General features: G+C 48.5%; 1 protein-coding gene across 2 annotated transcripts; it reads left to right on the forward strand.

The window, feature by feature from the left end:
• The first annotated feature begins 1,658 nt into the window (after positions 1–1,658).
• Positions 1,659–26,174, forward strand: RNF8 (ring finger protein 8). 2 transcript variants are annotated; one of them, XM_080937840.1, is made up of 8 exons: positions 1,659–1,835; positions 7,086–7,214; positions 12,708–13,448; positions 15,313–15,375; positions 17,154–17,243; positions 19,971–20,076; positions 20,887–21,093; positions 25,755–26,174. In XM_080937840.1, the coding sequence occupies exons 1-8, from the start codon at positions 1,725–1,727 to the stop codon at positions 25,769–25,771; spliced, it is 1,464 nt and encodes a 487-aa protein (XP_080793966.1). In that variant the 5' UTR covers positions 1,659–1,724; the 3' UTR covers positions 25,772–26,174. The 2 variants fall into 2 exon arrangements, with proteins under 2 accessions (XP_080793966.1, XP_080793967.1); XM_080937841.1 differs by lacking the exon at positions 1,659–1,835 and adding an exon at positions 4,734–4,838.
• Positions 26,175–26,625: the final 451 nt, after the last annotated feature.

The following is a 26,625-nucleotide window of genomic DNA, read 5'->3' on the forward strand; positions in this document are numbered from 1 at the left end:
TAGCTAATGTCAACTACAACTTTCCTTTCGTCTTACAAGTTGGGAAACTAAGCAGTCAAATAGCTGTCTCAGCTCCTATAGTAAATAGCAGGGTTGAGATTTGAACTCATGCAGCCTGGTTCTGCAGTCTGTATTCCTCATTCTCAAGTCCAGGAAGCTGGTCACACACAAACCACTTCCGTACCTCCACAGAGATAAAAGGAAAAACAATCAGCGGGGATGAGAAATGGCACACTGATTAAAATGAGGTTCCCAGCACCTGCATGGTGGCTCACAACCCTTCCGTTCCAGGGGATCCAACGACCTCTACTGGCTTCTGCAGGCATGAGGTATGCACTTGGCTCAGGCAGAACACCTATATGCATACATTATAAACAACAATAGGCTACCAAACTTCAGGGTGGAGTCCCCAGCCCCTTCAAGCCCATTTTCATTCATTCTGTACCCCCGTATGAGCCCCAAGTAATGCGATCCATCTCTACAGATTTGCCTGGTATAATTTTTAAAAATTCAGTGACAAAATGAGGTCACACCAAAAAAACTAGATGCTAAGCAGCAATAGACCAAATCAACTTTAAAGTGATCAGTTTTAGAAATCACTCAAAAGTGGGCTATAATGGGGTGTTGGTATAATTAAGTTACAGAGTCCAACCTTGGCTGTGTGTTCAGTGTTCAGAATCTTACCCCCAGCCCAAAGTAGGCTATAGTTTTAAATAAAACGATTATGGCCATCATCAGAATGTAGTTATGAGGCAAATTTTGTCTGTTTTGTAGACACAGTCTCATACTGGCCAGGTCCCAGGCTGAGAGGCTGGTCTCTCAGCTTATGGTATAGCGGTGAATGCCCTTGATTTCCTCATCCTCCAACACACCCTGTAAAATATAAAAGGCGTGGGGTGGAAATAAGAGGTTCCAGTTCATTACTACTGGATCTGGGGTAGTGGCTTTGGAGAACGCGGAGAGGGAGGAATTGGGAAATAGTCATTATCATATGAACCCAAGGAAAAGAGTGGTTTTTTTACTGTTATTTACTATAATTTTTTCAAATATTTATTTATTCATTCATTCATTCTATATAAGTACACTGTAGCTGTCGTCAGACACACCAGAAGAGGGTCTCAGATCCCATGACAGTTGTGAGCCGCCATGTGGTTGCTGGGATTTGAACTCAGGACCTCTGGAAGAGCAGTCAGTGCTCTTAACCACCGAGCCATCTCTCCAGCCCTATAATTTTTAATTTCAGTGTTTATTCGTATGCACACACTAACCCGCTACTGTGCGCATGTGGAACTCAGAGGCCGATTTGAAGGGTCCGGTTTCCCCTGCCACCAAGGTGAAGCCTGAACATCGAACTCTTGCCTCCACGTTCGCTGGCAACTTTACTCGTTGAGCCATCCTCCTAGCCCTATAATTTACGTTTTACGGCTTTGGGGTTTTGGAGACAGAGCCCCTCGCTCAGCCGCCCTGGCTGGAGTGGGTCCGCAGGAGGCGTTAGGCTCCCCCTTTCCGACTCATACCTGCGCCCTTCCCGCCCACGGCCGCCGCCTTCCCGCTGCGCATGCGCACTGCCCGCCTTCCCAGTCCAGGGGCGGGCCCGCGCCGATCCGGGGCGATTGCTTCTGTCTGGTGTTTAGGTATGGTGCGCGGGAGGAGCCTCGGAGGCGACCGGAGCCCAGGCTAGAGTTTGGTTGGTTACTGATCGCTGTCCCGGTGCCGAGCGGGCTATGGGCGAGCCCGATCCTTTGGTCTCGGGGCAGCTCGCGGCCGGCCGGAGCTGGTGCTTGCGGCGGCTGGGGATGGACCGCGAGTGGCTGCAGCTGGAGGCTGGGAGTGAGGTGAGGGCGAGCGGCCTGGCCCGCTGCGGGAGTCGGGAGGCTGAGGAGCGGCGCCGCGCTTACCGGGCCTGCGGGGAGGCGCCGAGGCCGCAGCCGGCTCCGGCCAACTTAGAGCCTGGAGGGACCGGGCCGCGAGGCCGCGGCTTGAGGCCCGGGCTGGAGGGCGGCTGCGCGGGAGCAGGGCCCGTGCCGGAGCCGCTGTAACGGACGCGGGCCTGCCAGCGAGGAGGATGGGGTCGAGAGCTGGCACGGTCTCCGTTAAGAGTCCCTCAGTGCCTAGCGGTGACCCAGCTGAGATGGGGAAACTGAGGCAGAGGCGTCCCCACTGACTCCTGAGAATGGGGAACCTGCCTAGGGAAGTCTGAAGATGGACGCCCGGAAGGCTGCGGAGGGCGTAGACTCTCTGGAGTTGACTTTAAGGGTGATCGCGAGTTTAAGGGTAGCTTGCCTAAAACCCTCGGGCTGTAATGTAAATAAAATAAAATAAAATAAAGTCTTCCGTTCAATCTCCGAAGGGAACTGGCGAGTCGGGGTGGACTGCGGTTGCATTCCCGAAGTGGGTCAGAGACAACCTTCTCTCCAGAAACTGCTCACAATATTTGATAGTGCAGACTTAAAAGGGCTGGTGCTGGGGATTGAATCCAGGGTCTAGTACTTGGAAGGCAAGCAGATGAGCTGTATCTTCAGCTTCATGAATGCAAAATTAAAACCAAAGGCAAAAGGGGAGGCACTAAAGTGGGAGAGAGGTGCTGGGGCGGGCTGAGACCTTGCAGTCAGATCTGGAAAGAGAACTTTGGGTCAGGGATGAGCTCTTGAGGCTTTGGAAAGTCTGTGCCGTACTGAATGTTGGTCATGTGTGCTGACTGGTCTTATGTCAGCTTGGCATACAAACTAGAGACATCTGAAAGGAGGGAACCTTAATTGAGAAAATGTCTCCATAAGATCCAGCTGTAAGGCGTTTTCTTAATTAGTGATTGATGGGGGAGGGCCCAGCCCATTGTGGGTGTTTCCACCCCTGGGCTGGTGGTCCTGGGTTCTATAAGAAAGCAGGCTGAGCAAGCCAATCAGCAGCACCCTTCCATGGCCTCTGCACCAGCTCCTCCCTCTAGGTTCTTGGCCAGAGTGAGCTCCTAACTTCTTTTGATGTACTGCAATTCAGAAGTGTAAGCTGAATAAACCCTTTCCTCCCCAACTTGCTTTTTGGCCATGTTGTTTCCTTGGAACAGTAGTAACCCTAAGACATAAAAGTTATATTCAATGAAATTGGTAAGGTTAGATTTTCTGAAGGAGCCTGAGACTGTCTGGGTTTACTAGGCAATGAATGGTCTAGAGCAGGTCCGGTTTTAGACATTAGAGGGCTGCTTCTTTTTTACATGTAAGTTTTTTTTTTCATCTGTATCCCTGAGCATTTACTAGTCTCTCACAACCCTGTAGAGAAACTTAAATTAAGTGTTGACTTATTTGTTGAGACTCTGTTCTGTGGACTAATCGATTACTCCTGAATAGTTTGCCAACCTGGGAGTAACAAGGGCAGAAGTACTACTGGACATGTTATGTTGTACACTGTTCCGTGGCTCTGTGTGGAACGGCATCTATGGGGCAAGGCAGCAGAAAGCCAAAGACTGAGGATTGACCTGCCTTGGGGGCCTGTGAGTGAAGGAAGCCTGCCTGGTGACTTGCAAAGTCAGGTTGTTGTCAGCCTCTGGAGCATATCCTGCAGAGTGTATAAAGGGTTTGGTTGAAAGCCAGGATGAGATCTGACTGTGGCTCTCAGGTAATACAGTATGCCGGTGGGTTTGCATCATCTTTGGGAGGTGGACCTGGTATCAGCCGATCCTGACAGCTAAGGCAGGTCAGTTCCTGGGAAGGGTGGCATGGCTCCCGGGTGTGTACTGGTTCTAAGGAGCCCTGCAGAGCACGGGGCTGGAGGTGGGCAGCTGCCAAAGGGATCGTTGCTGAAATGGAACCAGTGTGGAGCCCAGGGTGGTGAAGGGAAGGAGGACGAAGGACATTTCCTCTCTCTGGACTCTCAGTCCCCTCAGCACAAGGCCCTTCTCTGCTCTTCTGTGCTGCTTTCCCTCATGGCAGTCGGGCTGTGTCAAATGGAAAATGGAACACTTCCTGTAAAACAGTACCAGAGACAGAAATTGTCAGTGAACACGGACAGTGGACAATTCCTAAACACCCCCATCACCACGATAGTCCTCAGACCTGGGAAAAGTTGCGTGTGTGTGTGTGTGTGTGTGTGTGTGTGTGTGTGTGTGTGTGTGTGTGTGGTTGTCCGAATGCTGCTATGTATGTGTACAGGTCAGAGGAGAGGACAACTTCTAGGAGTCCGTTCGTTCTCTCCTACCATGTGGGCCAAGGCTTGGTAGCAAATGCCTTTAGCCACTGAGCTATCTCGGTGGCTGCCCCACAGTTTCCAACTTCTGATATAAAACAAGACTCGAGTGTCACCCATTTTTGGAATCTGGGCCTATCCTATAGGCAGGCAGGCAGGCAGGCAGGCAGGCATCCTCTCCCCATTCCCACCTCCTAAGTGCTAGGGCTTTAGTGGTTTCTCACCACACAGGGTTTGAGCACCTGTGCTCTCAAGCGTCTGCTGTGCAGTGTGTCAGAAAGCAGTGGTGGGTGAGATGTGTACTTTAGGAAGCAGTGAGGGTGGGATGGATGGGAAGGAGGTGCTTGAGGGCGGTGCTAAGTGTATGCTAATACAGTGAGTGTGCCTTCCTACTTTCAGGTAATTGGTGCAGGCCCGGAGTGGGTGAGACTGGGAAGAGCATTTGAAGCAGAGGGTAATATATTTGGAAAGGCCCTCAATCAACCGGAGTGTGGATAGCCTTAGGTTAAGGCAGGTTTTGAAGAGAGGTGATCTAACCTCTTCTCTATTCCCTCTTTAGCTGCTGTGGGAAGAGAGACCCAGAAAGGAGCTGAAAGCCCGGGACTAGGTGGACTGAGAGATGGAAGTGAAGAGACCCAGGGCAGAAATGACCACAGGACTAGGTACAGTTAGGATTCGGGAATGAAGGCCATGGAATCAAAGGTGGCTTCTTTGTTCTCAGCTGTCATGTCTGTTACTAAGAGTTTACAAGCAGCTGATGAACTAGGCCAGAGCTGTTGCTGGTGTTTAAGGAGCTCGAAGATGGTTCTGAATGATTTACAGAAGGAGGAATGAAGGCATGTTTTAGAAAACGACAGACTGTGCACACCTTTAATCCAGAGCTCAGGAGGCCGAGGCAGGAGGATCTCTGAATTTCAGGTCACCCTGGTCTACAAAGAGAGTTCAGTGAAGGCTACAAACAGGAAAAGAGAGAACCATAACCTTGACTGTTTTCTGCTAAGGTCACCGTATAGGTCAGTCAAAAGATCGCTTAAGCACAGAAAACAGACTGAGATCTGGATCTCAGAAGAACCTCATTTCCTTCCCTCATGCGGTCGTGATTAGACAGGTATACCAAGAAGTGTGACAGATGGGAATCTGAGCTTTGTTTCTATCTTCTACAGAAACTCAAGCTGTTCCTGTGGGGAAGCGTGGACCCAGGACTCAAAGAATATAGTTGTAGACTAGCTAGACTTTTCAGAGTGTATACCCCGTGTATGTACCGGTGCCCTGAAGGGGCCAGAAGAGGGCATTGAGCTTGGATTTGGAGTTATGAGCTCTTACCACTGAGCATTTCTCCAGTCTCCATTAACTTTATTTTTTGTATGTCCTGACTGAAGATACAGCAGCTACTGCCATATCAGTTTCTTGGGAATCTAAAGCTAGAAGGAACAGTATGTCTGTCTGTCTGACGGCAGTGTGACAGGCTGAACTAACACGATGACTGTGACTAACAAAGTCAGCTTTAGGTCCTGCGTTTGAACACACACTGGCCAGCTAGCTAGTCATAGAAAAAGACACAACATGTGGTAATGTTAGAGAGGAGGATCAAGAAATATCGTCATGGGGCTCAGCGATTAAGGGCACTGACTGCTCTTCCAGAGGACTGGGGTTCAAATCCCAGCAACCACATAGCAGCTCACAATTGTAACTCAAGATCTGACATACATGCAGGCAAAACACCAATGCATACAAATAAAGGCAGTAAAATTTTAAAAATTAAAAAATTTTATTTCCCGGGTCGAGGATAACTTGGCAGCCGTGTGCCACACATACTCTGGTTACCATGCCTAGACTGGGAAGCTGATCCGTAACTTGGCCTTGTAGAAAGAAGCAAGAGAGGAGTGCTCAGAACTGTCGCGCAGAGCACGGAGAAAGTAGTCTGGAAAGCCATCTCGAGCAGAGCACAAGCCTCCAGCTTGTAACCCACAATTTGACTTCGAGTTGTTTCACTGCTTTCAAACACTCCTAAGAACTTAAATACAACAGCTATCACAAACCAGGAGTCCTCTCGGACCTATTGAGACGACACACTCAAACCCAGGCCCTGAGAGAACAGGGCAGGAATGGTCACCTGCAGAAGGGAATTGGAGATTTCCTGGTGAACCTAGGGCAGAACCAGGGTCAACTGAAAAAACACCAAGGCCTGACATATGTATAAAGGCAGTGTTCAAGATGAGCTGGTGGGAATGTGTCTCCCATCTCACCAATGGTGGAAATAAGTGACCTTTCAGGGTTGTACTAGCCTGAGTTTATATTGGCTCTTTTTTATCTATTTTTAATTATTTCATGTGTATGACTGCTTTGGCCGAATGTGTGTGTTATACACACACATATACCTGGTGCCTGGGGTGGGGACATGGGCAGAAGAGGGCATGAGGTCTGCTGTACCTAGAATTATGGATAGTCATAAGCCACCATGTGGCTGTTGGGAAAACAAACCCAGAATCGTGGAGACCAGGCTGTGTCTCCCCAGCCCTCTATGGTTAAACCTATTGTTGTGTTTGGTTTTTGAGACAGGGTTTCTCTCTGTAGCCCTGGCTATCCTGGAACTCACCATCTAGGCCAGGTTGGCCTTGATCTCGAGAGTTCTGCCTGCCTCTGCCTCACGGTGCTGGGACAAAAGTTGTGAGCCACCTCTGCCTGGCCTTTTTCCTCCCTTTTTGGTTACTGTTAACTCTTAAGTGTTCTCTTATTACAACATCTTGCTTTTTTTCTTTGTGGTGGCTCCCTGTGGCAGCTGAGGAGGAGGAAGACAGCAGATGGACAGTTTAGGGTTCACAGGTGTCTGCTTTCATAAGTCAGACTGCAGAGAACCTCCCCTGTTAGCATAGTGACTGATTGTGTCTTACGTTGCCTTTGTCTTTCAGGTGACCATAGGACGGGGATTTGGTGTCACATACCAGCTGATATCGAAGGTATGCCCTCTGATGATTTCTCGGAACCACTGCGTTCTGAAGCAGAATCCCGAGGGACAGTGGACGATTATGGACAATAAGGTACAAGAGCTCACATGAGCCTAATGGCCTCTGTTGAGTTGTGTTTATCTCTGTGCTTTGTGGGGAGGGACAGTATGTGAAAGTGAGTGTGTGTGCCAGCCCAGGCTAGTGAGTGTGTGTGCCAGCCCAGGCTAGTGAGTGTGTGTGCCAGCCCAGGCTAGTGAGTGTGTGTGCCAGCCCAGGCTAGTGAGTGTGTGTGCCAGCCCAGGCTAGTGAGTGTGTGTGCCAGCCCAGGCTAGTGAGTGTGTGTGCCAGCCCAGGCTAGTGAGTGTGTGTGCCAGCCCAGGCTAGTGAGTGTGTGTGCCAGCCTAGGCTAGTGAGTGTGTGTGCCAGCCCAGGCTAGTGAGTGTGTGTGCCAGCCCAGGCTAGTGTTGCTAGATCCATCTGGAACTGGAGTTGAAGTCGTGAGTCACTCTGTGGGTTCTGGGAACTGAGCAGGATCCATGTGATGCTCTTTTAATTTTTAAATGTGTGTGAGTACACTGTAGCCTTCTTCAGACACACCAGAGGGCATCAGATCCCATTACAGATGGTTGGGAGCCACCATGTGGTTGTTGGGAATTGAACTCAGGACCTCTGGAAGAAACAGCCAGTGCTCTTAACCACTGAGCCTTCAGACCTATTATACATTTTAAAATTTCTAATTTTTCAAGACATGGATTTTCTGGGTAGCCCTACTACCTTGGAACTAGTTCTAGACCGGGCTGTCCTTGAACTCAGAGATATGCCCACCTCTGCCTCTATCTTCTACAGAGTGTTGGGATTAAATGTGTGCCCCTTTTCTCAGAAATACTTCACTTTAAACATCATGTTTAGATTTTTTATTGTATTATTTCTATGTGTATTGTATGCATTTGTATGCAGGTGCTTGGGGCTAGAAGACAAGTTTAGCTTCTCCAGAGCTGAAGTTACAGGCAGTTGTGAGATCCCCATGTGGGTGTTGGAAGTTTCCAGAGGGTCCAGGGCTTTCTGGAAAGGGAGCAAGCACTATGCTGAGAAGTGCTGAGCCTTCTCCTGAGTCCCCTTTAAACAAAACTTACAGTCACTGGCTTGGTAGGATAGGGGCCGGGAACCAGGAAGCATTGAAGTGCGAATACACAAGCCCCCAGGGGGATAGTGGAAATGGACCTTGGAATCAGGCTTTTTAAAGATGGGGGATGGGGGTCTTGTCATGTAGACCAGGTTAGACACAGATTGATCTGCTACTTGTTGATTTCTACCTTTGTATGACAGACCGAGTCTCTAGTCCTGTGAGTGTGTTTTCTGTGGCCGAGTCTCTCCACTTGGACAGTCCCAGCTTCAGGTCTACTAGCATCAGCAGCAGCTCTGACTTCTAGTTGCTCTTTTAGCCTTTATCAGACATCCATGTTTTATGTGTATGGTGCTTTGTCTGCATGTATGTCTGTGTACTACATGCAGGCAGTGCCTGTGGAAGCCAGAAGAGGGAAGCTTACTGCCTGGAATTGCAGTTACAGGTGGTTGTGAGCCATCTTATAGGTGTTGGGACTTGAACCTGTGTCCTCTGCCAGAGCAGCAGTGCATTTAACTACTAAGCTACCTCTCCAGCTATGGCATATTCTGAAGAATAGGCTGAGGACTTGGCACAGTAGGTAAAACAAGAATGAAGAGCTGAGTTTGGCTCCCCTCGACCCACGGTAAAGCCATGAGCTTTATGTGTCTATAATCTCACATGTCTGCAATCCCTGTGCTTCTGCAGCAAGAGGGAGGCAGAGACGAACCCCAGAGCAGTAGCTCTGATGCCCTCCCTGTCTCGTACCAGGGGGAGGGTGCTTAGAAATATTTGATGTAGTATAATAAAATTAAGGATTTCTGTTCTTCAAAAGACACCATAAAGAAAACGCTGAGCCCAAGGTGGAGTGATGGTTATAAATTCACATAGGTTGTTGGCACCTGTTCGTGTGTGTAAATGATTCTGAATCAGGTTTTTCCAAAAGACAAATATAACCCCAGTTCTAAAAACGAAAAGATAGGAACATCACAAAAGAGTACTAAGTTCTCACTGCCCACGAAAAGTTGTTTAAGCTCAGTGCTCAGGGAAATTCAAATCAAAACCACAAGGGAACCACACATTCTAAAGTGGCTAAAAAGGAAAATCTGGTGATTCTGGGTACTGGCTAGGATGAGGGACAAAAACACTTTCTCCTTCAGAGGGAAGGCCAGTTGGCACAAGTACTGTGACAATCTGTGACTCATCCAGGGGTGTGTTTGAGTGTGTATGTGTAGCTCTGTCTCTAACATTTGTGATGCCCACCCATATAGAATGTATCTTTCTTTCTTTTCTTTTTTTACACATTTATGTCTGGCATGTTAGAACATGCCCTTTCTTAAAGATTTATTTATTTTATGTATGTGAGTACACTGTAACTGTCTTCAGACACACCAGAAGAGGGCATCAGATCCCATTACAGATGGTTGTGAGCCACCATGTGGGTGCTGGGGATAGAACTCAGACCTCTGGAAGAGCAGTTAGTGCTCTTAACCACTAAGCCATCTCTCCAGCCTATATTAGTATTTCTACAGTGTATTTCTACCATGTACCCTACTGTGCTGATCATGGATAAGTCTTAGAATCATAATATTGAGTGAAGAGTCTCCGAGGCAAGTTGCCACCCATGCTAATTTTTGCCTGTAGTCCCAGAACTGGGGAGTGGGTCAGGAGAGTCTGACTTCCATGCTAACCTGGGTTATATAGCCAGGCGTTGTCTCAAAGAAACAAAGTAGGGGCTAGGGAGATTGCCAGGCAGGCATTCAGACTGACTTCAGATCTCATTGTAGAAATCTGTGTGTGTCTTAATTCTAGAGTGGGGGTGGGGGGGCGTTGGGGGCGGTAGAAATGGAGTTTTAAAACTCACTTTCAAAAGTCAGTCAGCCTGATTGCTGAGCTCTAGCGATGAGAGACCTTGCTCTTGACCTCAGAAGGCCCAGCAACCACCTCAGACGCTTCCTAACCACCTGTAACTCCAGTACTAAGGATCCTCTGACCTCTGGGCATTTGCAATTAAATTCGTGCAAGCACATAATTTAAAATAATAAAATCTTTTAAAAATTAGGTAGCCAGGTGTGGTGGTACATACTAATTCTCTAGCACTGGAGAGGCAGAAGCAGGCAGATCTTTGTGAATTTCAGGCCATCCTGGTCTACAAAGCAATTTTTAGGCTAGCCAGAGCTATATAGTGAGATCCTGTCTCAAAAAAAGCGAAACAAAGCCAGGTGGCAGAAGTGCATGCCTTTAGTCCCAGCACTCAAGAAGCAGAGGCAGGAGGATCTCTGAGTTTGAGGCCAGACTGGTATATTGAGTGAGCTCCAGAACAGCCAGGGTCACACAGAGAAGCCCTGTCTTGGAAAACAAAAGCAAACAGCAAAATAAAAATAGTAAGGGAGTGTGGTCCTGTAGAGATGACTTTGGTTAAGAACACCTACTGCTCTTGCAGAAGACCCAATTCCCAGCATGTACATGGTGGCTCACCACTGGCCACAGCTCTGAGTCTAGGGGGTCTGATGCTTTCTTCTGACCTCCATGGGCATCATTTATACACATGGTACACAGACACACATATAAACAGAACATACACACACAAAGCAAAGTAAAGAGCACCTGAGGAAAACACCCAGTGCTGCTCTGGCCTCATACACATGCGCACACACCTGACAGCAGAAGAGATTATGATTTATATTTTTCAGAACTAGGTGAAGCCATTTTGCCAAGATACTAGTCCTCTTATAAGGGAAGGAGGGACGGGTTCCTTGGATGTTGTGATGTGCTTTTAAAGCCACATTTTGATAGTGCTGAGGTGTTCACTTTGTGATTCTTCTGTACATTTATGATTTATCCATTTATATTTGCATATTGTGCTTTGTTCAAGATATTTAGAATATTGACTGATACTTTTAACAGATTGCTAACCTAAAAAATACAGTGTAAATGTCAGTCTTCATCTCAGTTCAGCAGTGAGTTTAATCTCTGGCCTCTCACCCAAAGTTTAGAGCCCTCCCAATATATTGTTGTCTCTGAAGTCTATTTTAGGACTTGCCACCTCCATTTAGCCAACCTACCTCCACATGGGACCCTTTGCTATGCCATAGGATTCCATGTCTATTTTGTCCTTGCTTTTCTTATCTGCTGTCTTACTTGGGGTTTTATTGCTGTGAAGAGACACCGTGACTACAGCAACTCTTAAAAAGGAAAACAGTTCATTGGGGCTGGCTTACAGTTTCAAAGGTTTAGTCCATTGTTGTCATGGTGAGGAGCATGGTGGTGGGCATGGTGCCAGAGGAGCCAAGAGGTCCATCTACATCTTGATCTGCAGGGAGAGACTGTCACACTGAATGTAGCTTGAGTGTAGGAGACTTCAAAGCCTGCCTCCTCAGTGACACTTCCTCCAACAAGGCCATACCTCCTAATAGTGTCACTCCCTATAGCCAAGCATTCGAACACATGATAGGGGGCCATTCCTGTTGAAACCACCATCCCTGGTAGGCTGTTAAGCTCAGAAGTGAAATGATCCATCAGTTGTGTCAGGTACTGTTCTAAGTATGCTACACGTGTTAAAGCCACACAGGGATCACCAGAAAGATCATCATGCTATAGACACAGGAACAAATCCAAAAAACAAACAGGAAGTCCACCCAGTGTCATCAGCTCTTACTTAGATGATAGAGACACTGCAAATGCAGGAAGTCTAATCCAAGACTTCAGTGTTGGGATTGAGCTGGGTCTTTGTGTGCTTCTACCCCAGAGCTCAACCCCTCCCCATCCATGCTCCTAACAGTCCAATTTCACTAAAACAAGAAGTTCGGGGGCAAAGACTTATGGTACTGGAGTGCTGTGCTTTGCTTTTCACAGTGAACGTTCTCATTTTACAGACAAAACTGAGACAGGGAAGAGAAGTTACTAAGAGTATGCAGCTGTATTGAATTTGGTGTGAGAGCTCCAGCTCTGCTTTCTACACTCTGCCTCGGGGGCTCGGCTGCTGGTGTTCCTGGGGTCAGTCCCCACCTGCATAGACTCCCCCAGTGCAGAGTGTTGGTACTATCCACTGACCTCTCAGCGTTTGCACAGAGTGCTTTGCTTGCTCATCGTGTCGAGGGCCCTAAGCCTGGCTGTGGTTCTCTGTGGTGATGGTTCCCTCCCTAGGAGCTTTTTCTCCAGTCCTGACTCATTGCCCGGAGTTTAGGTCAATAGGAGTGATTGAGTCTGAGTGTTGCTCAGTGCGTTGTGTGTTTTAGAACAGAGAATTTTGCCTGTTACAGGCAGTTCTCTGTGGAGGTATGAATGTGACATATAGGTAGAAAGCCAGAGCATTGTGCGCACAATGCTCTTTCCAAAGATGGTGCTTTATGAACCTTTCATTTCTGTTTGTTCTCAAGGGTTTTCCTTCTGAAAAGGCAGAAGGTTTTACAGCAGCAAGAGAGAAATTCCATTAAGAGGAGGAAAATCATGAGCTTATTTTGTTTTTCTTTCTTTTTCCCCAGAGTCTGAATGGTGTTTGGCTGAACAGAGAACGGCTGGCACCGTTACAGGGTTATTGCATCCGTAAGGGAGACCATATCCAGCTTGGTGTGCCGCTGGAAAACAAGGAGCACGCGGAGTACGAATACGAAGTTATTGAAGAAGACAGGGAGAGCCTGGTTCCCTGCCTGGCCCCCAAGAATGACCACACAGCGGAGAAACATAAAGGCTTGAGAACGAAAAGGAGATTCAGTTTGGATGGGTTAGAGAGTCCTCCAGCCGAGGGCCCCTCGGATCTCAGATGCCCACCGGCCAAAGTGTCCAGTGGACTCTTTGAGCCAGAGAAGTCACCTGGCAAAGGGGAAACAGCAAGTCAGTCCTTGGGACGCTTGTGCCCCACGCTGATGTCTCTTGAGGCGAGTGAGAGGACCTCCGGGCCTCATGCTTGCTCTACTCTTCCGAAGGACCTCAAACTCTATCCTACGAGGCAGAAGGCCTGCAGCCCATCAGCATCTCAGAGCAGCTTAGAACTGTTTAAGGTGACCATGTCCAGGATGCTGAAGCTGAAAACACAGATGCAGGAAAAGCAGATAGCTGTCTTGAACGTCAAGAGGCAGACCCGGAAGGGGAACTCAAAGAAAATTGTGAGGATGGAGAAGGAGCTTCGAGATTTACAGTCTCAGCTGTACGCAGAGCAAGCTCAGCAGCAAGCAAGAGTGGAGCAGCTGGAGAAGACTTTCCAGGAAGAGGAACATCACCTCCAGGTACCACAGAGGCAGTGGGTAAGGGGGTTCTCAGGTGGGCTGGCGCCTTGTGAGCTTCTAGCTAGAGTTGTCTCTGAAGCAGGGGCTGAATGCTAATCACAGGAGAGAACTGAAGGAAAGCAGAGGGAGTGGAAAACTGAGATGGAGTTTGGAAAGGATTGGGGTTTCTGCACACCGATGAGGTCAGGAGCCGGGCACGGTGTCCGGATGAGCAAGGTGACTTGCAGCAGCCAGCCTGGAGGAAACTGCTCTCTGCCTGAAAATGGGTTTCAGATGTGAGGTAGAGTCGGGAGAGGTTGGGTAGAGGTTAGGATGCCAGCAAACCATAGCCTCAGGGCTTCTTTGCTCTCTGCTGTTAGAGCAGGTGCAGGCCAGCTTGGTGCCCTGTCTTTGTGTACATGACAGTGCCTCTGCTGTGCCGTGAGCTCTAGCTCACCTGGGGGAGGGGCGGCAGCAGAGAATAGTTTTGTTCCTGTCTTGATCAACCAGAATGCCATGGGGAGGCACACAGCTGGCTGAGTGATCCGCCACTGTCCTCCGTAGAAGGCAAAAGAAGTATCTGAGTGGTATGAAGCTTGGACCAAATGTGTTCTCAACTCCAAAGCATTTGCTTAGATGACAAGCTCTTGCATAAAGCTTCACGCAGGAGCTGATCCTGTTCTTGCTTTAAAATGTCAGTTCCCATGTGGCAGGAACTGTTCCAGTCCCACCACAGCTGTTCAGGTAACGACGAATATCAAGAATTCCCTATTGTTGACTTAAAACCAAAAAGGACCAGTCACAGCTGAAGTGCAGAGGTGTTTTTTTTTTTTTTTTTTAAATCTTACTGGGGTCTCTCTGGGCAAGGAACAGCCTGTAGTGGTGTTGGCTTGTTTCTGAAGACTTTATACTTTTCTTTCTAACCTTTGCTATCTCCTTGAGCTGGTAGGGTTAGCAAAAGCCATGGATTACATCGGTGCCTCGGGGCACGCACGGTGGGCGTACATAGCTTCTGCTCCCCCTGTGCAGCCCAGACTGCTGTAAAGTAACAGAGGGTGGGAATTCTGAGCAGAATTCTCTTTAAAGCATCGTGTGTTCAGAGACGAGAGCATGCCTCTGATGTGGCTGCTCTGTGCTGAAGAGACAACTGCAAAGTCTTTTCTGGGGCAGAAGGCTAAAGGCAGAGTGACTGTTGAGACGCGTGCCCAACGCCGTGTGTTAGCTCATCTCCCTCTGCCCTCACCGTAGCCTGGCCTGACATTGTGTTTGGAATTCTGCTTGGTATCACAATGCCCAGTTTAAAAAAAATCATTAAGTGATTTATCTTGTAGGAACAAATATGCCCCTATTATCACATAGGAAGAATGGTCGGCACATTACATTCCGCATGAGTCGACATCCCCACCCTGTAGGTGAGCCTTAGGCAGCAAGCACACGACTGCATGGAATAAGCTGGCCATAGATGAGTGCTGTCTGCATGGCTGCTGGCGGATAGGCAGCGGAGGCTCAGGCCAGGGCACAGAGTGCCTTGGAGAAGGTGGTCAGTGTGAAGGGAAAAGACGGAAGCATTGAGGGGGCCAACCCTGGGGATGTATTTGAGTTTAGATGTTTGTGGCTCAGTTCTCAGACTCCATCCATTTGAGTATTGTGGCAATAAAAGAAACGTGGACTTGTTTCAGTGGGTGGCCTGAAGCCCAGCCCCGAGGAGGGCGTGCAGTAGTTGAGCAAGTATCACTGCTCACATCCCTTGGTGGTAGCAGTTTGAAGTAAACTGGGGTCTTCTTGCCTGCTTCCCGCCCCATGTTCCTTGTCATGACTGCTCCTGTGGTTTTGTTCTCTTTCCCCCTTAACTGCCAAAGCCTTCTATTCCGTTTTGGCTTTTCAGGGTTTGGAGAAGGATGGAGGAGAGTGCGACCTGAAGCAACAGCTGGTGCAGGCTCTGCAGGAGGTAACGTAAGCCCTCCCACTTGCTGAGGCTATGGTAGTTTGGGTGGGGAACAGCCTAGCACCACATGGCCACTAGCTGCCTCTGCCTCTTAGCCCACTCCTCCGTGTTACCTCCAGTCTGCAAACAGAACAGGTGCCAGATGCTCGCACCGTCAGGCTGGAGATGTGGAGCCTCACAGATACACACTAGATCTCAGCGTGGAAACTTAACGTCTTCATCAAGCAGAAGGCGCCCTGTGCTGACTGCCTGTAGATGCTCTGTGGGATGGGGCTCTACTTCCAGAATAGTGAGGGCAGCAGCGGGAGTGGTTAGTGATGCCTGGGCCTTGGGGCCCATGAGAGCCTTTGTACCTCACCATGCCTACACTGCGGCATCCAGAAAACATTCAAGAGTGTTCCCTTATAAAAAACACCTGTTTAACAAAATAGAGCTACTCATGGCATGACGTCCTCCAACAGGATTGACTCCTAGGGCTTCTTTACTCGACTACCTTTATGTTCCTTACACCTTTAAAACTTACTTCAGCTGGGTATGGCAGCAGACACCTTTAACCTCAGTACTCAGAGGCAGAGGCAGGCACATCGGAGTTCAAAGCCGGACTGGTCGGCATAGTGAGACCCTGTCTCAAAAAACAGCAAAAACTTGCTTCGCCTTTGAACTTTGATTGTGATCAGTGATTTGATGCAAGTTCAGCTGGAAGGTTAGTGAGATGGTAAAGCCTCATTGAGCACAGTGAGCGGCTTGCATGCAATTTGTTCAGGGTTATCTCTATTGATTACCTGCGCCTCAGCCTTATCGGTATTCAGTTATGTGAGAGGGAACCCGTGAAGATTTTCTTCTGGACAGATACATAAATGGCTTTAGAAATAATTAGGTGAAAATTCTATTTGGATTTTATTTTTTGAGCTTATTTACTTCATAGGGTGAAAGGGTAGGCATTATTCCCATTTGAGTATTTAAATTATGTTTATTTTACTCTCCGTGTGAGTGTGTGTATGTGTGTATGCGTGTACAAGCATTCACTTGGGGATGGAGACTTGGTTGCCAGCTCTCAGCCAGCTTACAGCCCCTTCGGGAGACTGGACATGGTCTTCTGCCTCCCAGGGCACATGCACACGTGTGCCTTATACTCATCTACACACAGTAAATAGAAACAGATCTTTGAAGACATTGTGTGTGACCATGGGTGTTTGTGAACCACAGGATGTGTGAAGGAAGCTTTTGGGAGAAGGTTCCCTCCTCCAGGTGGACTTGAGAAGTCAAACTCAGGTCTGCAGGCTGCACTGTAAACACCTTTACCCAATGAGCCAGTGTGCTGGCCTCCTGAGTGTTTTTAAACCAGTGCTTAGAGGTTTTGAAACTGGCCAGGGACGAGTCAGGCTTTGCCCTGCTGTGAGGAAGGAGTGGGTTTTCTGCTCCCTCCAACACTTGCTCATGCAGGCACGCGATAGTCTGGCCTGCTATCGGGCCATGCTTCTCTGCCGCCATGCTTGAACGGCTGTGGATGTCCCTTCGAAGATGTTCTCGCTCAGGCTGGTGGAAGAGCTGTAGAACCTATAGTCAAGGTGAGACAGTTGCTGGCACTTAGGTGGCCATGCCAGCTGGCAGACGACAGATCTGCTGTCCTCTCCCCATCCTGGCCCGTCCATCCCAAATGAAAGGAGACTGCTTTTGAAATTGTCCTCACTGGTCCCCAAGCCAAAGTCACTGAGCAGAGGGAGGAAGCAGAGGTGTGTGGTACACAGCTTATCCTAATGGCTTACCTGCTGTTTCCATAGCATCGGGCTCTAATGGAAGAACTAAATCGCAGCAAGAAGGACTTTGAGAAAATCATCCAAGCCAAGAACAAAGAATTGGAGCGGACCAAGGTACGGGACAGAGGACAGGCTTAAATTTAGTGTGTACAGCTTGGCATGCTCTAGAGTGCGTGGTTGCTGTGATGAATACAGACAGTTGTTCCTTACCTCAGGGAGATAATCTGTAAAGTTAATTCACCCTGTACACACTCACTGTGAGGCAGCATCTTTCCCCTTTTTGAGAAGCTAAATGCTTGGGACGGAGGCATGGACCCTGCATGCTAGCTTTTGTCTGGGGCTCTCCATTAGAAGCTGCCTGTCTCCCCACCAGATCGGTAAAACTCTTATTAAATTATAAGTCTCAAACATCAGTGCCTCCCAGGGCCAGACCAGTAATAAAAGTAAGGGAAGGGGTCTGAGGGTAAGAGGCCTCAGGGAGCTGTGAGGCAGGGTGCTTCCGCATCCTTCCCAGAAGGCAGCTCTCCTCAGTCAGAAGCCTTCCATCATTGCAAGGCCAGTCTGCTCAGATCCAGCTCATTCACAGGAGGCAGAAACCCAAATGTGTATCCAAAACATTTTTCTTTAAGCGTGTGCAACCATAAAGTATATACTTAGGAGGAAGCATGTGATGTTTGAATATACAGACAAGTTCAGGACCTCAGGCCACAGTTTCTAACCAGAAATGAGTGTCTTGAGTCAGACTGTGTCACCCTACTCAGGTTCCGAGCTGAGCTGAGTACAGAAAGGAGGAGACCTCCCTGGTGGAGCTGATTGATGTCCTTTGTTAAATCAGTACCTTTTATTCTGGAGTAGGGGTGTGCTTTGCTAGGGATGGACCAGGGCCTTAGGCATCTGGGCAAGCTCTCTGTTGCTGCGCTACAATCTCTGAGTGGATTGTGTTTGTTTTCTGAGACAGGATTTTACTATATAACCCTGGCTGGCCAGCAGTCTGTGAGGATCTCTATTGTACAACACTCACATCTGGCTCCACCATTTCCTTTCTTTCTTTCTTTCTATCTATCTATCTATCATCTATCTATCTATCTATCCTATCTATCTAATCTATTTGAGGTGGGATTTCATAGTCCAGGCTGGCCTCAATCTTACTATGTAGCTAAAATGACTTTAAACTCATTTACTCTCAATATATTGTTTTTATGTTATATATATGTGAGTATTTTGCTTGCATGTGTACACATATGAATGTAGTACCTGAAGAGGCCAGAAGAAGATGTTGTATCCCCTGGAACTGGAGTTACAGACAATTGTAAGCTTCCATGTGGGTACTAAGAATTGAACTTGGGTCCTCTGGAAGAGCAGCCAGTGCCATTAACCACTGAGCCATCTCTTCAGCAGAGCTTTACCTCCACTTCAAACTCTTTTGTTGTTGTTGTTTAAGATTTATTTATTTTATTTATATGAGAATACCATCGTTGTCTTCAGACACACCAGAAGAGGGCATCAGATCTCACGACAGATGTTTGTGAGCCACCATGTGGTTGCTGGGATTTGAACTCAGGACCTCTGGAAGAGCAGTCAGTGCTCTTAACCACTTTAAACTCTTAATCCTTTTTTCCAGCTCCCAAGTTGCTATCATTTTGCTTTACCACGTATTTTAAAACCGAGGAACTTAAAATTTTTTATGGTGGACTGGAGAGATAGCTCAGTGGTTAACACTTGTTGCTTTTCCAGAGGTACAGGTCCTAGCACTACACATGGTGGCTCACAGCTCCCTGTAACTGTAGGTTCAGAGAATCTGGGGAATCCAACCCAACAATGCAACAGTGCATGTTCGTGTGCACAGTCATACTTGAGACAAAACACCCATATACATATAACAAAAATCTAAAAAAAAATATTTCAGACAACATGTCTTAGTCTGGATTTTCCTTTCCTATGTGACTTAATAGTCTCTTTTGATTAGAAAAGAAAAAGTCAAAATGAGCTGAGTGCTTGGGTGTAAGTTGAGTGGCGTTTCCTCCTCTCCTGGACTCCTGTTGCTTCCTGTTTGGGGGATGAGGACATAACCAATTTTCAACTTAAAGAGCATAGCTAGTGTCCTTCCTAGCAGTAAGTCCACGGGTGCTCTGACCTTGGGGAGAGATGGGAGCAGAAGCAGGAGGTGACAAGAGTTGGAGGGTTGGAGCCCAAAGGACTTCTTTCCAGCCATGCCTGGGGAAGTAAGTGTTCTGTCCTGTACTCACTCAGGCCCCTGCCTCTCAAGTGCCCTTTCTCTCTTGTCCTGTGGAATTATAGTTTGGGGGAAAAGATTTTATCACTCAGGTTGTGACTTGCTAGTGTCCCCCAGGCCCCACCTTGGCTCTTTGGGGAAAGGAACAAAAATTAACGTACAGAGCAGACACCGAGAGTAGGGTTTTTAGTTCATGCAGGCTGCTGTAGCTAAAGTACTGTAAACCGGGTAGCTAACGAACAACAGAAAGGTATCTTTCAAGGTTCTGCAGGCTGGGAGTCCTGGGATGTACTGACAGGTATGGATGGAGTCTGGCAAGGACATGATTTTGGTCCACAGATGATGATACTTCTCACCTTGTCTTCACATGGGGGAGGAGCAGAACCAGCTCCTGCAGCCTTTGTTGTCGGCCACTTGTCCTGTCTGCCCATCCTCCTGGAGACCTCAGGGCTGTCACAGTGGACAGGGAGCCACTTCTGGGTCAGGAGGCAGCGCTTGGAAAGGGAGAGTTTCATTCTTGCCCAGGTGCTGCACTCCGCTAGCCTGGCTCCCAGCCTGTTCTGCGTTCCAGTGCTTTTCCAGTGACAGGTGGTGGTGTGTCTTTGCAGGAAGAAAAGGACAAAGTCCAAGCGCAGAAGGAGGAAGTTCTCAGCCACATGAACGACGTGCTGGAGAACGAGCTCCAGTGCATTATCTGCTCAGAGTACTTCATTGAGTTAAGTATGAGCAGTGGCTCAGCCCACCCTGCGCACCAGGGAATCGCTCGGAGACAGGACAGCCATGGGGTCCCCACCATGCTGTCTCTTTCTTAGAGATTTACCTGCAGTTACCCTTTAACTGCAGTGGGAACCTGTGGGAGCCACTGAGCATTGGGGTGTTGAAAAATTGGATTGAAAGTGCCCACTGCTGCTACTGTCCTTTCACTGTGGGGGACATGGCTCTCCGTGTGGACTTGTAGCTTGGCTTTGACGCAGGGTAGTGAATGCCATTGATGTGTGGTCACTGTGGGTACCAGGCGCCAGAATGAATACATTTCAAGGCTGTGAGGGTCCTTTTGAAAAGCAAGCTCCTGTCTCCTAGGCTACCATTTGTTACTTTGCCATATTATCACACCAGCTGTGCTGATCTCATACATTTCCTACCTTTTGTAACCAACTCAGTTTATGCTGAGAGTGTTTCACTTATGCAGTTTAACATTGGGTGGGTTTGTTTGTTTACCTTTGAAAAGGAAGATGCTTGTACTGAGGGAGTCCTGTTCCTAGGTGGCCCCTAGGGAGGTTGGGTGTGTCAGCCTCCTGAGGGAAAACCAGCTCTTTGACTGCAGTCACTCTGGCTTCAAGACGTTGTTTCCTGCATAGTCTCTGGTCTGACAGTTCTCTCCGTGGAGAAACAGCATTGCTCAGGACTGTGGAGGCTCTTAGAGGGACAGGAAGGGAGGCGGAAGTGGGTGGTGACCTTACCTGTGGTCCTTGGAAATTTGCTCTGTTCTGCTTTGAGAAAATAAGAATGTCCCTTTCCCATTGCAGGCTGTCACCCTGAACTGTGCCCACAGTTTCTGCTCCTTCTGTATTAGTGAGTGGATGAAGCGGAAAGTGGAGTGTCCCATTTGTCGAAAGGACATCGAGTCCAGAACCAACTCCCTGGTTCTGGACAACTGCATTAGTAAGATGGTGGATAACCTAAGCTCAGACGTGAAGGAAAGAAGGCGTGTCCTTATTAGGGAACGAAGAGGTGAGTGACTCCCAGCTCCCAATCCCTACCTTATTTCTTTACATTAGGGATTTTTATGGGTTGAGGTTGGAGAATAGAGTTTAGCCAATGGTTTTTGAATGAAGTATAGGCAGAAGAAATGGGAATATATGAGAAGTTCAGATAGCCCACATAGGAAAAAAACCAAATTAGAATTAGTCTCTGAGTATTTACCAGGTAGGTGTACCCTGCTTGCTCCCTGGAGGGCAGTGAAAAGCTGGGACTAAGAACACAGTCAGATGGTTTGCTGTCTGCACACCAGGTGGTGCTATTGCTGAAGGCAGCTGACCAGTTAGACATAGGGTGTGTGCCCGGAGATTCACCTAAGGAAGCAAATACATCCGCTCTGTAAGGCCTTGGCTTAGGGCTGGGTGTAGTCAGCTGTACTTGACTACCCACAAGGCCCTGGGCACTATCCCTTACACACACACACACACACACACACACAGTCTATTGGGTCCTGGTGGGTTTAATAACATCTATCTCCCAGTAAAGGGACTTGAGGTGAAAATATTGGGGAAGGGATGACCAGTGTGCCTGAACTGTCCCTCCATAGTGAACATCTGTTAAGTCAGTGGTTTTCAACATCCCTAATGCTGCAGCCCTTTAAAATAGTCCCTCTTGTTGTGGTGACCTCCAGCCATAAATTATTTTGTTACTACTTCATAACCACCTGTGCGATTGCTGCTGTTACGAATCACAATGTAAATATCGTTTCTGGTCGTCTTTCGGGGTCATGGCCCACAGGTTGAGACCTGCTGGCTTAAGTGGTGATGTCACACTTGGTGCTGCAGAGACCCACTCCTTCATGTTGCCGCAGACTCATCAGAAAGAAGATGGCTGCTGGGTGGGCAGTACCGGCTGTCGCTTAGAGAGCCATTGCACAAAGGCAGGGTGCCGTGGCTGTTGTGTGCTGTCATGTTGCCACTATGTGTGGCCTGGTTGTACTCCTGAGCTGAGACATAATGTTCGTAGCAGTCGGCTTTCTTCTCTCCTAGCCCTTCTACAGGTATTAGCTTTTCTAAGTAGGGACAGGAATCTGTTGCTGACTCATACACAGCCGTAGTGTGAAAAAGGCGCATCACAGAACTGGGTAGTGTGGACGCTGAGCAGGAAGTATGCCTTAGTGAAGTTCCTGTCCAGGAGTGTGATCTAAAAGGAAGTATGTACTTGTTGCTTTCCTGATACCCTGCTAGAGCATCTCATGCTCGGTTACCTCTGCCCATAGTTCAGGCAGAGCCCCGTGTTCTCTTGTCTCCACCTTGTTCTTCCGTAGGAGCCCTGCACAGCCTGGGGCAGAGACGCACGCACCTCACCTTGATCACACTCACTCAGAGGTGCTGTGCAGCTTCAGAGGAAGGACCACTTACTCTGGTCCGGCCAGGTGGAAATGAGAGAGGATCCTGTAGAGGAATCCGTGTTTAGGCCAAGCCTTAGGGCTTTCTGGATGCTTGTTTTCCAAACATGGCACATGACTTGTAGAACAGCCAAAACTGAGAGGGCCTGCCAGTGGACGGCTTGCTTTTGTTGTCTTGGGAGCCAGATTAGATGAGGATGGGGCTATGATTTTGAGCTGAAGTGTGCTGTGTGGGTCAGGGTGGGGTGCTATGAGAGTTTCTTCGCCCAGTGCAAACCTGTATTCTTCATCACAGCTGACACCTGGAAGAGCCCAGGGCCCAAGTCCACCTGTGTCCTCTCATGGAGAGTCACTTGCATAGACTAAGGGTCCCAGTTCCTCCTCCCTTCTCTGCAGAGGCTAAGTGGGCTACCCCTGGGCCTCTCTGGCAAGAGGAGTGACTGTTGAGGAAACAGCTCCCTGTTACACTGCTCACCGCACGTCTGGCAGCCAGTTCCATTTTCTGCAGTTCTCACAGCAAGTGCAGCTCAGATTTTCTAGACAGACAGAAGGGTCTGAGACTTGATTTAGGGAGAGATGTGCCGGGGCCATCAGCAGCTTTGTTGGGCTACAGTGTGGGGTTAGAGAAAATTTAAAATGCCAGCTCTCTTTGAGTGTTCTGGTGCCATTTGAAAGCTGGTTTATTCCTTAGTGCTTAGAAATTTGTAAAAAGAATTTAGGATCTGGGATTGAAGAAAGAGTGTTCAGTGGTCAAGAGCACTTTCTGCTCAATTCTCAGCACCCACCTGTTGACTTGCAACTGCCTGTGACTTCAGCCCAAAGGGATCTGACATCTTTTGACTACTTTGGGCACCAAGAATGCACACGTCTTGCATATATATGTGTAGGTAAAACATTCATACACATAAATACAACAAAGCAAATAGACCAGAGAACACAGGCTCTGGCGACTGGCCAGCGTTTGGGCGGTTCTCATACCAATGTCCTGTGCACTCCAAGGGCAGGGCATTCCTCAGCTTCCCCGACTACAGGGTGTCTCCAGGTTTAGGTCCCAGACTGGCTAGCTATTGAGGAGAGGAGGGGTATTAGGAAACAGGATTAAAACAGAATTGAAGAAGCCTGCCGTGCAGCTGGGGTAAAGAACACATTCAAATGAGACGTTTGTCCCAGAGTCACTGTGGCTGTGTCATAGTGCAGCAGGCTCCTTCTGGAGGAAAAGGTTTGAAGTTCCCTGTAGGGAAGTGGTAAGGGGAGGGCTGTCCTGTCAGATTCTCCCTCCCCTGTTTCTTCTGTTCCCCTTAAATTAACTGGTTACCAAGTATGTTCACACTGCTTTTCAGCAGTTTCTTCTCCACCTTTCCTCCTGGTTTTGTGGAGATGGTAGGGTGGGTTTGAGAGTCTGACTTTGTAGGCCAACCTGAAACTCAGAGTTGACCTCCCAAGTGTTGGGATCTTAGTCTTGAGGCACTGTGCCAGCTCCCTTGAGTTTTGGAAATGAGAGAAGCAGGGCTGGAGAGTGTTGGGGGGACGGGGAAGGGTCCTCAGCTAGCATGGGAGGGACAGCATAGGAAACCAAAAGATCTGGAGGTAAATCACTTTTCCTCAGCTCTGGCTCCCGCAGATTGCATTCTCCCATTGGTTCCCTTGCTATTGTAACACTGAGTTGGAGCTCCTGATGAGTGTGTGGAGAAGGCCTTGCGGGTCTGTGAGATGGGCTCTTCCGGAGTCGAAGGCCTCTAGGAAGATGCACCTGGCCTGTGACTTCAGCCACCTCCTTTTAGCTGAGAGGAAGGCGGTGTGGAGAAACAGCAAGGGTCCTGCACTCTGAGCCAGTCTCTCTGATGTTGCCCGTCTCCTCTCTTAGAAGCCAGTCTTGAAAGGATTGCTTGGTGGGCTGGTAGCCGTCAGTGGTATCTAGTAAAGAACACTGGGGAGGATGTTAGAGACAGACGCTCTCTCACCCACTCAGCCCTGTCCTGAGAGACTGTTGTTGCACAGAATCAGCATGTAGGATTAGGACTATGTGCCCAAGGGAAATGGCTCCGAAAGCTCACACTTCACCCGATTGTCTATTGAGGTAGAGTCTGCTGTGTAGACCAAGCTAACCTCAAATTCAAGAGATCCACCTGCCTCAGCCTTCCCTATGCCACCATGCCTGGCTGTGAGTTTTTGATCTGATGTAGGCTTTGCAAGATTATTGCAGGGCAAGAGTTAACAGATGTTACTAGATGTATTCTTGTTTCTTCTTATTGCTCCTTTGTTTCTTTTGTTCTTTTCCTCCTTGTTAAAATAAGAGTTTTGTCTTTAATTTGTTTCTCTTTTCATTCTTAATGATAACTCAAAATATAGTTTGAGGTGACAAGAAGGCTGGGGGGATGGCAGAGTGCTCACAAGCATGAGGACCCAAGTTTGATTCCCAGAGCCATTTAAGAAGCTGTGCCTGGTGGCACTAGAATCCCAGTATTGGGGTACTGCAGTCAGGCATTTCCTTGAGGCATGCCGGGAGCTTCCTCAGTGGGCCTCAGGCCATGGTGAGAGAAAGACTGTCTGAAAGAGCCAGGTGACAGCTGAGGAGGACACTTAACATTCAGCGGTTCACTCGCACATGCACAGACATCTGTCTCCCTGCAGGCTTACCCACCCATGGGCGCACATGCATCCAGAGTAAGCTAGTAGCATCACAGGAACTGTTGGAGAAAGGACCGTCCTCTGGTGGTCAGCTCTGGGGCTATGTGGACTGTATGTACTAGTGACCCCAAAGTACTAGCACCTCAGACTTCCTGTGACCCTGTTGTCCTCATGATTGCAGAAGCTGCCTTTTGCCTAGCCGTACAAGAATTGGTCCCTGACATAGTGACCTGTAGTGAGAGGTCTTTTACTATGACATCAAAAGCTGCTATCTGTTTGGAAGCACCCGGGAAAGCTTTGCCAGATGAGAAGACTGGCCTTCCCAAGTGCCCTCAGTCCTCTTCCATCCCCAGACAGTGGAGAGACCAGGTGTTCGTAGAGGCCTTGGGAAAACCTTGAATATAGGCCCACCTCACACTTACGTACATGGTGCGTGGTCTGGTTCTGGAGAGTGACTCCCGAGCCTGTCCCGTTTGCAAGTGTAGTGATGGACGCTGCTTGGGCTGTACCATCAGCCCTCAACCCAGCCTCCACCAGGACAGAGCTTCCTTCTCCCTTTACTCTAGTAGGTGTGGAGAACAGGCAAAGGTGGCAAAGATGGACAGGGGATGTGAGGGATGAAACAGGCTCCTTCACGTGTCTGTCTTTCTCTTCAAAGCAAAGAGACTGTCATGAAGGTCATGCTCCAAGGACATGTGAGAGACTCTAGGGGAATGGCAGCTTGGCGTGTTCTAGAGGACTCCCTGGATTCTATTAGGCTGCTCTGGACATCATCTGGAAGCCATGTGCTGCAGAGACTGTTGGGAAGTCTGTATCACGGGCCTGTCTGCTGGCCCTGCTGACACTACTCGTCTAAAGTGCTGCTGAGACACCTGCTCGGACTGCCTCACTACGTGTTAAATGAGTTAAGTTCTGTGTTTCTTAATTTGTTATTGTTTTTGATACCTCATGCACCCTATTGACGTCACCTTGGACAGTTGGGTGTGCCCTATGGCTGCATGGAAGGTGGCCTGCAGTTTGAGAGTCTGGTTTACTTTTGTATGAAAACAAGATGTCATTTTTTTGGAAATAAAATGTATAAAACCCTCCAGTTGCTCAGCTGAGCTTCAGTGTATTTTCTTTCCTTTGCCTCTGCTCCCTGACAGTCTCCCAGGTAAACACTGGCAGCTCATAGCCTGCCATCAGGAGAGCGACTCCCTGATAGACTGGCGGCAGCCCTCGGCCTGAGAGCTCAAGTTCATGGCCCACACCTGGTGGTGGGCTCTTGGTATTCTGGGGAGTGTAGGGTGTTAACTGCTTTTCTTGTTTGGGGAGTTTCTTCTTTCATCTGCCATTGGGAGGGTGTTTCCAGCTGTCTTCCTCAGGCTCATGTGCAAGCAAGGGTTTAATGAGAATTTCACACACCCTCCACTTTATTTAAAAGCTGGTTTTTGCCTGCCATCTTTTCCCACACATCTGTATTTCCTAACCCCCTTGAGACCTTTTCATGTAGCTCAGACTGGTCCCGAACTGTATAAATGAGGGAGACC

The sequence above is a fragment of the Micromys minutus genome (assembly GCF_963924665.1).
Source record: "Micromys minutus genome assembly, chromosome: 25".
Lineage (NCBI taxonomy): Eukaryota > Metazoa > Chordata > Mammalia > Rodentia > Muridae > Micromys > Micromys minutus.

Bases quoted from the DNA above. Each gene is read 5' to 3' on its own strand.
- RNF8 (XM_080937840.1), top strand. From the start codon at position 1,725: ATGGGCGAGCCCGATCCTTTGGTCTCGGGGCAGCTCGCGGCCGGCCGG. The intron at 13,449-15,312 runs GTACCACAGAGG...TTGGCTTTTCAG, and splicing joins AAGAGGAACATCACCTCCAG to GGTTTGGAGAAGGATGGAGG. The intron at 17,244-19,970 runs GTACGGGACAGA...GTGTCTTTGCAG, and splicing joins AAGAATTGGAGCGGACCAAG to GAAGAAAAGGACAAAGTCCA.